The sequence below is a fragment of the Mytilus edulis genome, chromosome 11 (assembly GCF_963676685.1).
Source record: "Mytilus edulis chromosome 11, xbMytEdul2.2, whole genome shotgun sequence".
In the NCBI taxonomy this organism is placed as follows: Eukaryota; Metazoa; Mollusca; class Bivalvia; order Mytilida; family Mytilidae; genus Mytilus; species Mytilus edulis.
This window is the reverse complement of record NC_092354.1, coordinates 58,236,127-58,249,193: the sequence shown is the minus strand read 5'-3', so window position 1 is coordinate 58,249,193 and position 13,067 is coordinate 58,236,127. Positions and strand designations below refer to the sequence as shown.

Below are 13,067 nucleotides of genomic sequence, written 5' to 3'. Positions count from 1 at the left end.
TGGATGATTATCAAATATCTTTCAAGTAGTCTCCAAAGTGACTATCATCAGTTTAGCTTGGAGCTCGGTATTGTTGTATACTGTTTTTCAAAATGTACAGCTTTCCAAATAGGTTAAACGAATCTATTGATTGGTGAATAGGATGGAAAGTTTTTAGTTGCACGCAATACTATCATTATAATATCAAATGACTCTATGTTATTATTTTAGTAATCACTGCTAAACGAAATCAAATGTTAGTTTTTTGTTAAAGTTTGATATTTTACATACCGATTCATTTATAAAAAATACTTCTCAGGACCAAAATGAGAAACCTATATATTAACATACTGTTCGGTACAATTTTGCTTGTTTATGGTGAGAAGGACTGTTGCCGAAATATTGGTATGTACTTGACTTGTTTGATTTTTTTCATTTTAAAATCAAAGAAATGCCATCTGTAGTCTACAACATAAGTTTTAAATTATTTCTTAGGTTGATAGAAAAGTATCTTGTCAAAAGTAACATATTTATTTTTTGATTGAACATTGTGCGTTTGAAACTGGTTTTTATGACCTGTACATGTCTTTGTACTATTGGCTTCTCCTATAACGATTCCATATCCTGGTTTCATTGATTAAGGGTTGATGCTGACTAAGAGTTCAAAGTAATATTACAAATATATTGTATTAGAAGCTTCAATTGTAGAGGCCAGGTATGAAAGTTTACACACAAATGTTGTAAAAATCATCTTATTTTAGGTAAATCTAAGGCAGCATTATTAGGGGCAATTAATACACTGCAGAGAACCAACAGACTGCTTGGAGAGAGTAAGTTTTAGCAAGATGATTTTTTTTATAAAAAAATATAAAGAGAACACAAGCAATGTTCACAGCAATCAGCAAAATATGATTATTGATAGAACAAGCAGCTTGAAAGTCAATTCCATAAAATTCTTCGGTAAAGCGTTTGTAAATAAAAATATCAAAACAAACGAAACAGTGTGCGACAACAGGATAAGCATCATCTTGAAGTGTATCCTGCTATATAAATCTATACTCAGTCTAAATTTCATAATTTTAAATGGAATTTATTCATTTAGACTAGTAAATCATTTTAGTCTTTAAGTAAGAATACGTAAATGGAAGTATTCGATAATCATCAGTAGTTACTGACGTAGAAATACAAAACGTTCCACCGATTTTAACAACAGACATATAGATAACACAGCAACTCAAACATAAGGAAAACTAAACATCGTGAAACAAGCTGTTAACAACCACTAAGTCATGTAGTTTAGTTCAATAATTGATTACATAGATTGTACAAACATTGATTGTTTTCTTTTTCCTTTTAATTATAAAAGCAGGTTCTCCAATCTCTTCCATTGAAGTTGCATTTCATGCAAGATTGAAACCGTATATAACCCTCGGCTCAAGACAGACAGTAATTTTTGATCAGTTGATTACCAATATTGGTCAAGCCTATAACAAACATACGGGTCATTTCACAGCACCCTATGATGGAATTTACTTCTTTGCCTGTACATTTCTTAGACCATATAATGCAACTGTATTACATCTTCAAATGGTAAAAAACATCAGCGAGATATCACGAGGGCACGCAGCATCTGGTGGCGGATCGCAGACAGGGGCAATGAATGCAATTGTATATCTGCACAAGGAAGATATTGTCAAAGTGCGTCATTTTCCTGGATTTGGACCAGAAATAATACATGGCGATTGGAGCTTCTTCACGGGTTACCGTATCTAAAAACTAAAAATTCACTATTAAAATTTTTAACAAAAAACTTTTTTGTTTATTTGATATAAATACAGTTGTAAAGTTTGACGTGTATATGTATCTATTGTAATGTTCATGAGATACTACAATGTGTTTAAGTAAAGGAACTAAATAACAGAAAATTTCAACAGGGTTTTGGATCTATTGTCGTGTTCATATTAGTTTTGAATATATATGTTTCTTCCAAAATTTCAACTATTTTTAACATAAGAACTATTTTTAACATTTTTAACATAAGAACATTTCAACAATACATACAAAGCGTAATCTGACAAGAAAGTACGCGATTTTATTGAACAGTACAACATACTTCATCAATACTGACTCGTTCGAAAACTAAAATATACAATTTATAAAGAAAACAGCAACGTCGACTAATGCATTATCAAAATACAATAAAATTATGTTTTAGTATATGCTCTGAAAAAAAGTTGGCGAGACAGGATCTGCTTACCCTTCATGAGCATCTACGAACAGCCACATATGTTGAAGAAAGTACGCGATTTTATTGAACAGTACAACATACTTCATCAATACTGACTCGTTCGAAAACTAAAATATACAATTTATAAAGAAAACAGCAACGTCGACTAATGCATTATCAAAATACAATAAAATTATGTTTTAGTATATGCTCTGAAAAAAAGTTGGCGAGACAGGATCTGCTTACCCTTCATGAGCATCTACGAACAGCCACATATGTTGATTGGGTTCATGTCTCTTAGTCCTTATTTTCTATGTTGTATTTTGTGGACTATTGGTTGTCTATCTTTTTCTTTTTTAGCCTTGGCGTCGTCAGTTTAGTTTCGATTTATAAGTTTGACTGTCCCTCTGCTATCTTTCGCAACTCTGTTGTGGAAACGTACAACTGTGTTAATATAAAAAAATATGGGAAATGATTGCCTATAAAAAATCTCTACATAAGAGACCAAATGGTACAAAAATTACCAACTGTAGGTCACCATACGCCCTTCACCAAGGAGCTAACTCCAAATTGTATTAGTATAAACTAACGAACGAAAAACAAAAACATGTATGTTACACGGCAACAGATCACAACAACTGAATTACAGGCCCCTTATTTATGACTGGCACATTCAAAGTGTTACAGGTTTAAACACGTTTGAAGGAACTAATCCTCCTTTGACATGGGACAGTGGGGGCCTGAGACAACAATTTTTCTCTCCCTTGGCTACAATGCATTTTTCGTAAAAATTATTAAATTAAAATAATTTGCACCGCTTTAAACATGAAATAAATTATTTCTTTTAGACTATTATTATTCTAAAAAAATATAAGTATTCCAGGACAATCCATCCGAGCTTTTTCTTTTTGAGAGCCCAATAACATGGTAGGATTTGAATCTTGAATAAATGACGACGGCTATTTCTTTTTTACTTTCATTTTGGCCAAATCACTACTTTCACTTTCAACAATAATTTTTTTCCACATGTTTTATATTTTTTAATATTTATGCAGCTGATAGGACCATTTACATAGTAAATATTTTAAATAAAACAGTAGACAGAATACTTAGGAAGACAAAGCCCATATAATTATTGGAAACTATATTCCTAGACCACGAACAAAGGGAAATCGTTGTGGTTTGAAGCTTGGTGTTACAGTTCAGCATAAGAACAAACTAAAACTCTGTTGAAAGAGGCATATCCAATCAATATACTTAAGATAAGACAGAGTGCACGTGGGAGGTAACTTATACATCACCACAACAAAAAAATTGTATCAGCTGGGTACTTTATTAGCATCATCCCTTTTTATGTGAGTACAAACTAAACAAACTTGCACCATCCAACATGAACATACATCGATTAAAATATGCTCGCTTCTACAAGAAACTAGTAAAGGTAGCAATATCTGTTGATTTAATACTCGATGAAACAAGGAAGATGGCTATTATTAACGGAATATTTTCACTTAGAGAGAAGTCGTTTCGATATGTAGGATATTAATGGCCTCAAACTATTTCTGGAAGAATTGCACACCGACCTGTATTTAGTAAAGGTCTTTATTATAAGAAATATCATGCAAATCACATTTGAAGTACGTCCTTTATATTACCATGATTCATATCATAAACATAAACATGATGCATGTCATCATTTTGTAACTAAATGCATTTCGACATTTGTTGCATAAGGAAATGTCTGATCAAAGTAAGGAAAGGAAAATGTAACAGTTGTTTTTCATTCGTTTATAATTTTGGTTCTGCAATTTGATAGGGGACATTCCGTTTTGAATTTTTCTTGTAGTTTTGTTTTGTTGTTTTTTATTTTTCTAATTTATTTTTTTCTGCAGAAATTTACAGGTATCAAAATATATTTATTTTTATAAGAATTGAATGTTCTTTTTTTGTAAATTTATTGGTTCCGCGCTTCATACAAAATGTACTTCGGTCAACGCTTTTACACCCCTATAAAGTTACAAAAAAAAAAGCATTCAATACTTATGATTACATTTTTACCTATAGGATCATGAAAACACGCCTTTTATCAAGTTATTATTTCATTTACCTTTGCACTTTATTGTGGGACCTCGTGTCATCATGAATGAAAAGTTTTATTGTGTGATACAACTGCTTAAGGAATAACACGTGATGTACAGTTAGCCAATCAGAATAACGTATTATAGTGAAACATACATTTAATGTAATTATTGGTATAACAGTTTACAAATACTTTCAAATACTCGTATACACAAATATGTATATTCATTTACCTCATTTAGATTAAAACAGTCACCTTTACCCAAGAGTTCCAGTACGAGTTATATTCTTCCTCATTTGAATGTTTTGAGTAACTATATTTCTCTAAAATCAAGTTTTCTTTTATACAGCTTTATAACAAACTACAAAATTATAAACACATATAACTAGATAAACAGTTAAGATATATATATATATATATATATATAGCAAGCAGATAGATAATTACATGAACGTAATCACCTTCCTTTTACATGAGGTCCTGCATTTCGCATCTGCAAATGAAATACTTTATCATATAACTTTATTTTTAATAAAAGTCAATTTATAATATTCATAGACCCAAAAATGACAATATTCAATTCTAGTGGAATTTCAATATGAATTATATGAAAAATCCATAAATTTAGATTGTGCAAAATGTGCGCTACAATTTGAAAACCCTTAAGTAACTTTTCTATAGTTTCTGCCTCTTCCTTGAAAGTGTACAACTTGCATACTTCTATATTGAAACCAACATAACCTAGTGTTTTTTTAAACCTTGGTAACACCCACGTGTATGTTTTTTTTAAACTTTGGTAACACCCACATGTATGTTTTTTTAAACCTTGGTCGCACCCCCGTGTAAGTTTTTTTAAACCTTGGTAACACCCACATGTATGTTTTTTTAAACCTTGGTAGCACCCCCGTGTAAGTTTTTTTTTAAACCTTGGTAACACCCACGTGTATGTTTTTTTAAACCTTGGTAACACCCACGTGTATGTTTTTTTAACCTTGGTCACACCCACGTGTTGTTTTTTTTTAATTTGTTGAAAGTATTAATATTATAAGGTATAATAGCTTGAGGTTTATTGGTGTTTTCAGTGTTGATTTCAACATTTTTGTATTTTTATTTTTTTCATGAGCACATTTTCGATGTCGCGGTAACAGGATATCAGAAAATACATCTTAAGCAAAACAATACATGTAACGATGTCGATAAAGTGTTAACAAACTCAGATTATGATTTGATACATTGAATTGTTAGAAGAGGTTTGACTATAAATGCCAAAGAGTTCGTAGTAGTTGTTTTGATTTTTACAGAATTTGGATGATAGTATACAGTGGTATTGTAAGTCGAGTATTGCATGAGTACACAAGGAATACCGCAACGCATACACGATTAGACGCGATTGATAAAGAAATGTAGGACTAAGTAGTAGCATTTAAAGACATAATATTTTTAAGTAAATACAGTAGTTTTGAATATTATTTTTTTTTATAAATAGCCAGCTGTTTTATCCGTATCGCTTAACTTTGATGCAAACCCTCTTTATCGCACCGGTACTCAGATTTCTCATTGATGACAGTAGTAACTCCGACTAAATTTACATGAAGTTTTTTAACTTTATTTTTTGATATTTCAAATGTGAACATTTTACTTTCCAGTCTCAAAGTAGTCTATTGTTTTTACAGTAACCTAAAGTAGGATAAAAAGAGAGAACTCAACGAAAAGCCATATCAAGCACAAACCAACACTAAACAATACAGCACACAAAATATGTCTATGAACAACATAACTCGCATTGAAATCCAGGATTTTAAAACATGACAAAAATAAAGTGAAAGGTAACACAGGCGCTTTGGATCAGTAAGCAGTTTAATCGATAAATTGTTTGACGTTCTTAACAATTCAGATCATTGTAACTCCTTGTGAATAGGAACTTATTTTTTAGTTAATGTGATGGTCAAGTGAGAGTCATTTTTTGTCTTATTCAACAAATTTTGCAGATTGTATGTAAAACATTTGGAAAGCATACAGCGTTTTTCGGTCATTGTCGTACACACTAGTTGTACCTCGGTTTTTTTGTAAATATGTTTGTCATTAATACTTGATATTTGTTTAATTCTTCAAATATCTTGCATTAATATGTAGCTAGGAGAAAAAAATGCTTGGAAACAAAATGTCCACACACATGCATATATACATAGTCGAGGCGTTGGAGATCAGTTAGATCTTTAAGTGTTTACAACAGCACCGAGATATCACACAGACAAGCAGCTAGTGGTGAAAAGGACTTGTTATGATCAATACGATGTTTCCTTTCTATCACCGGCGTAAATGTACTCATTTCTAATCGAAGTTTTTCTTGTCTTTTTGAAACCTTGATTAATATTACACTAACCGTCTCACCTGACTGCTAAGTATAAAAATAACAAATAATGTATATTATTTTTAAAAACTGAAAAGATAATCATAGACAGTTGGTTTTCGTGGACAAAGTAACATTTGTTGTCCTTTTTAGTAGTATAGGCATCTTTTTGCAATAAATCTGTCGTCACCAGTTCTCCATGACAAATTAAAAACTATGACATAATAGGTGTTTCAATCGTAATAGTCAACTGTACATGTATAAACCTTGTACGGTAAGTTTCTTTTGAATCTCGAAGCAACCATGACAACACGATAAAGTTACACGATACAAAAAGATATCGCAGCATTGTATCCTAGCATTGCAATGCACACAACATATATATCTCAATTAAAAAACGAAATGCTTCAAGTAAAGTTAAAGATGTGAATTTTAATCACCAAATGCATATTGATTATCAATTATTCGTCAGCGATAACTATCTTTCGATGATCATTCTTTTATACAGTAAATCTTTGTTACCTAGTATACCGTTATTTTAAGCCTAGATCTTTTCCTGTTCTATTGTATACTGTAAATTGATAAATTGATCGAAAATAAAAATAAAGGTTCTAATAAGCTTCCCGGGGCAAGCATCTGACATCTTGCATATGTACATACAAATACCGTATAGCGGATTATTTTCGCAGGGTGTAGATGTTCGATTATTTTCACGGAAAGAACAAAATCTCAAAAAATATTTTTTGTCAATTTAAAAGTGAATATGTTTCAATTAAACTGCACCCGATGAGCAAGTCGACAATTAATCTGTCTTCGTGGTCCCCTCGAGGCAAAAAAATATATAAATCAAATACAAAACTAATGTAGACGTTGAAGAGCTGATCAAATCCAACATGATCTAAAATAGAGCAACATGCAATGAAAATGAATCAGAGCTTTGCATGGGGAAGATAATATCACCTAATTAAAACCGTTTCAATTTTGTTGAGAGGCGAATGTCAATAAAAACGATATCAGTATGTGCATGCCAAATCAGAACTACTACATACTGAGCTGAATTTAACATCGGGCTGTAACAGAAAAGAATCAACCCAGTGGTAATGATAACGCAACCGGTACCAGAAGTGCGTTTGGACTTCTATGGCGCTCGAGGCCAAATATATAAGGAAAAAAAACACAGTTATAAGAAAAAACTCTAATCGATAATTTTACATTCTAATCATTGCGACAACCAATTTTTAATTATCAATCGATACACGCTAGGTTTAAATGTAGAATGAACTCTACCTGTTTTAACTGACTGATTATTTTGAATACTGATTTCCTCCTTTGATTATGTGTTGTGTATAGTTGTAGTCAACGAAATACACACCATATTGTGTTTTAAATATCCTCAACACTAGAATTTGTTTTGAAAAAATCCGTTCAAAGACATGGATTATGTAATTTTGTTCTGTAATGCTATTCTTCTAGCACTGATGGCCATGTACATATACGAGAATGAAAGAAGAATTAGGGAAATATCTACATCGCATGATCAAACAGGTAATGAGTGTACACAACCTATTGTGCTATTAAACCTATGTTTTAAGACTTTGCATTTACTTCTTCCTTTTCTTTCGTAAAAAATACCATCACGTTGATGCTGTGTCATCAAGAACAGGTGCTGTACAAGTTGTGATCAACAAAACCGGAAAAAAAATATAAACAAGTTTGAAATTGTGGTTGGTTCAGGATAAAAACAAGGATGTTCTTTACATCATCACTGTGTCTCTGGTTTGAACAGAGGTTTTCCTTTAAAATGTCAGAGTCTGTGGCAGTTGCGATGTTTTCTTGTATTTAACAGCCTTTAACACGATTTAATGTTAATTTTTTAATAAACATTTTCCTTTCATGTGTTATTTTACGACATATGTCGGGGAAACATTTATTTAAATTGAGTTACGGGACTTTGTAACTAAAACAGGGGTGGTGTTTTTTCACATGTCGCGCCGTATCTCAAAAACTATTTATGATTATTGCATGAACTTTCGCACACTTGTCAGTTATATTATAATAAGATCTGTATATTTTTTTCATAATGATTCTTTATATTATTATTAAGTTATTGAATTTGTATTGAGATTTTTGGTAAAAAAAAAACACCATATAAAGCATGTTGTGAGCAATTTCTTTTTCTGTCTCTTATATGCATTTCCAATTTAACAGGAATAAAAAATGAGACAGAATATACTTCGCATGACTTCCTGTACAACCCCCTTTCTATTCTAAAAACATTATGTTAATTTCAAAAGACGCTCGTGGTGCAGCTTTTTATTTATTGGTGGTTTTATTGTCTTTTTTGATTTATATTTCATTTGTTTTTTTAGTTTATTTTGTAAAGTATCGCTGATTTTATACTATCATATAAAATTGTGACTATTAGATAATAACATTAGAATTGACTCTTGAAACTTTTAGTCATAGATCTTCTTTATCTAGCTATTTTATAATATCGGTCCCGGTAACTTCAAGTACAAAGTTGAAGAGCATGGAGGACCAAAAATTCGAAAAAGTTGTGCCAAATACGGCTAAAGTAAACTTTTCCTAGGATAAGAAATTCCTTAGTTTTTCGAAAAATTCAAAGTTTTCTAACAGGAAATTTATATAAAATGACCATATAATTGATATTCATGTAAACATCGAAATGTGACTACTGGGCTGGTGATAACCTCGGGGACGAAACGTTCACCAGCAGTGTCATCGACCCAGTGGTGTAAGTAGTTATCAAAGGTACAAGGACTATAATTTTATACGCCAGACGCGCGTTTCGTCTTCATAAGACTCATAAGTGACGGTCAGATCAAAAAATTATCAAGACAAACAAGTACCAAGTTGATGAGCATTGAGTCTCCAAAATTTCATAATGTTGTGCCAAATACGAGAAATCAAAGAATACAACTGAAAATGTAAATCTATCACACATGTGAAAAGACAAGTTCAAAAAGGAATTTCTGTAACTTCCTCAACTCCATGTAAGTTGCTTTATTTAATTGAAGAATTAAGATTATTTAATAAAAGTGTAATGAAAAGGCTGTTTCTGTATTCGCCCTTTCAAAGATATTCGATTAACTGTATTTCCTCTCGATTCTTCGAGTCTCGGATCCAAAACAGCTAACCTCGTATCTATAACAGCAGCAATACAGAAACAACCATTTAATAACACTATATTAGTGATTTTTTTTTGTTGGTAGCAGGTTCACCGATCCCTTCCAGTAAAGTTGCATTTCATGCAAAATTGGTACATTCTACAACCCTTGGTTCGTTACAGACTGTTATTTTTGACCACGTGATAACCAATGCTGGTAAAGCATATAACCAACATACTGGTCATTTCACAGCACCCTTTAATGGAATGTACTTCTTTGCCTGTACATTTCTACAGGACGGAAGTACACGTCTACATCTTCAAATGGTTCAGAACAGCAGCGATATATCAAAAGGGCATGCACGAAGTGGTGAAGCAGCGTCTGGATCGATGAACGCAGTAATATATTTGAACAAGGGAGATGTTGTCAGTGTGCGTCTTTATCCTGGCCAAGGATCGCAAACTATACATGGCGATTGGAGCTACTTTACGGGTTATCTTCTCTAATATTTCATTATTAAAAATGTTTATAGAGAATGTTCTTTGTATATTTGATATGTATAGCAGCGACATATGTGTGTATATAGAATGTTTCCCCAGAAACGCTCAAAAATTCAATTATTATTTTCAAACAAAAACAGAAACCTTTGAGAGATAAATATTTAAAATCCCATTAACCACAAAATTTACTGGCAAGAACATATCGATTTTTTAGATTCTATAAAAAAACTTGATTGAATGCATAAATCAACACACAACGGTTGAAAAGAAGACATTTGTCGAACTTGACTGATACATTAACTGGATAAATTGAATAACTATATAAAACTGGATATTACAACAAATATTTTATTAAACGGAATAAATCACATCTGAGAAACTAAATCATGATATCCCTGCTTTAGAAAAACACGATATACCTTAATATATTTGTATGAAGACTTGGTTTTTCAAACTTGGATTTAAAGTTGACTATGTGTTCACAATGTATATTTCTATTATCGAATGTTTATATGACGTTTAAATGATTTTGTTGACCGTAATCGGGTATCAACTATCATGTGAGTAACATATAATTTATAATTAAAGTACTGTTATGATATAGTGACAAAGAACTTAAGAGATGCAACATTGAAAATACTCATTGGAAAACATGTTAGTGCATGATGCTGGAATACAAACAAGATGTTCATGAAATGCAGATACAAAGGAACATGCATGAACATAACTGGTAAATATAAAATATCTGACGTTCCATGTGGTTACAAATGTCACCATGGGTGAGAGTGCCAATAATAGAATTCAGATAGACAACTAAATAAATATTAAGCCACTCATTCAATTTATTCATCTAATTTTAATAATATAGATTTATAAACTCAATAAACATGATAAAAGGTGTTTATAAATTTGTTATTTAAAATTTACCAATATGTCCAAATACATGTATACTCATGCAGTTCGATTTTTTTTTATCTTGTTTCAATTTTTCCATGTCATTTCTTTTCTTAAACGTATTGCCAAAACTACTTGAAGCCACAACGGGCGCCATCATGACCAGTGCAAAACAACTCAAAAGAGAAAAAAAGAACACCTACAAGACCACAGTACTGTTTTCAACTTCGTACTTTTTTGGCCTTTTAAACTTTTTGTAACAGGAAATTTATATAAAATGACCATATAATTGATATTCATCTCAACACCGAAGTGCTGACTATTGGGCTGGTAATAACCTCGGGGACGAAACATCCACCAGCAGTTTCATCGACCCAGTGGTGTAAATAGCTATCAAAGGTACAAGGATTATTTTTTTTTAATACGCCAGACGCGCGTTTCGTCTTCATAAAACTCATCAGTGACGCTAAGATCAAAATAGTTATCAAGACAAACAAGTTCAAAGTTGAAAAGCATTGAGGACCCAAAATTCCAAAAGGTTGTGCCAAATACGGCTAAGGTAATTTATTCCTGTGATAAGAAAATTCTTAGTTTTTTGAAAAATTAAAAGTTTTGTAACAGGAAATTTATATAAAATTACCCTATAATTGATATTCATGTTAACACCGAAGTGCTGACTACTGGACTGGTGATACTCTCGGGGACGAAACATCCACTAGCAGTGGCATCGACCCATTGGTGTAAAAAGTTATCAAAGGTACCAGGATTATAATTTAATACGCCAGACGCACGTTTCGTCTTCATAAGACTCATCAGTGACGCTCAGATCAAAAATATTATCAAGATAATTAAGTATAAAGTTGAAGAGCATTGAGGACCCAAAATTCCAAAAGGTTGTGCCAAATACGGCTAAGGTAATTTATTCCTGTGATAAGAAAATTCTTAGTTGTTTGAAAAATTCAAAGTTTTGTAACAGGAAATTATATAAAATGACCATAGTATTGATAATAAAATTGAGAATGGAAATGGGGAATGTGTCAAAGAGACAACAACCCGACCAAATAAAAAACAACAGCAGAGGGTCACCAACAGGTCTTCAATGTAGCGAGAAATTCCCGCACCCGGAGGCGTCCTTCAGCTGGCCCCTTAACAAATATATACTGGTCCAGTGATAATGAACGCCATACTAATTTCCAAATTGTACACAAGAAACTAAAATTAAAATAATACAAGACTAACAAAGGCCAGAGGCTCCTGACTTGGGACAGGCGCAAAAATGCGGCGGGGTTAAACATGTTTGTGAGATCTCAACCCTCCCCCTATACCTCTAACCAATGTAGTTAAGTAAACGCATAACAATACGCACATTAAAACTCAGTTCAAGAGAAATCCGAGTCTGATGTCAGAAGAAGTAACCAAAGAAAATAAACAAAATGACAATAATACATAAATAACAACAGACTACTAGCAGTTAACTGACATGCCAGCTCCAGACTTCAATTAAACTGACTGAAAGATTAAGATTTCATCATATGAACATCAGGCACAATCCTTCCCGTTAGGGGTTTAGTATCATACCATCATAACATATATGAGAAGAACATAACCCGTGTCATACCAACAACTGTTTTTAGAATAAATGTGTTTAGTTCCGATGCAAAGACCTTATCAGTGACTCAATATTAACGCCAAAATATGCAATCTTTAATGACTTGACAACAGTATCGTAATTATATCCCTTCTTAATAAGTCTATTCAAAGGTTTTGTAAGTTTCATTTAGCGTCACAAAAAATAGTTTCATTCTAGACACAGACCGTGTTGTATAATCAAGTTTCTTAGAACTTCCAGACCTAACTAAGAATAAATATTATGTGACATCTAGCTGCAAAATAAAACTGTTTTCAAGTT

General features: G+C 32.1%; 2 protein-coding genes across 2 annotated transcripts; both read left to right on the top strand.

Annotated features, from left to right (window-relative positions):
• The first annotated feature begins 251 nt into the window (after positions 1-251).
• LOC139494899 (complement C1q tumor necrosis factor-related protein 3-like) lies at positions 252-1,752 on the top strand. The gene is made up of 3 exons (XM_071283038.1): positions 252-384; positions 741-809; positions 1,346-1,752. The coding sequence occupies exons 1-3, from the start codon at positions 306-308 to the stop codon at positions 1,750-1,752; spliced, it is 555 nt and encodes a 184-aa protein (XP_071139139.1). The 5' UTR covers positions 252-305.
• Positions 1,753-7,969: 6,217 nt separating this feature from the next.
• LOC139495908 (heavy metal-binding protein HIP-like) lies at positions 7,970-10,300 on the top strand. Its single transcript, XM_071284316.1, has 2 exons — positions 7,970-8,181; positions 9,873-10,300. The coding sequence occupies exons 1-2, from the start codon at positions 8,070-8,072 to the stop codon at positions 10,268-10,270; spliced, it is 510 nt and encodes a 169-aa protein (XP_071140417.1). The 5' UTR covers positions 7,970-8,069; the 3' UTR covers positions 10,271-10,300.
• The last annotated feature ends 2,767 nt before the right edge of the window (positions 10,301-13,067 follow it).

Coding starts and splice junctions, on each gene's coding strand:
- LOC139495908 (XM_071284316.1), top strand. CDS start 8,070: ATGGATTATGTAATTTTGTTCTGTAATGCTATTCTTCTAGCACTGATG. Junction 8,182..9,872: donor TACATCGCATGATCAAACAG/GTAATGAGTGTA, acceptor TGTTGGTAGCAG/GTTCACCGATCCCTTCCAGT.
- LOC139494899 (XM_071283038.1), top strand. CDS start 306: ATGAGAAACCTATATATTAACATACTGTTCGGTACAATTTTGCTTGTT. Junction 385..740: donor GGACTGTTGCCGAAATATTG/GTATGTACTTGA, acceptor ATCTTATTTTAG/GTAAATCTAAGGCAGCATTA. Junction 810..1,345: donor CAACAGACTGCTTGGAGAGA/GTAAGTTTTAGC, acceptor TAATTATAAAAG/CAGGTTCTCCAATCTCTTCC.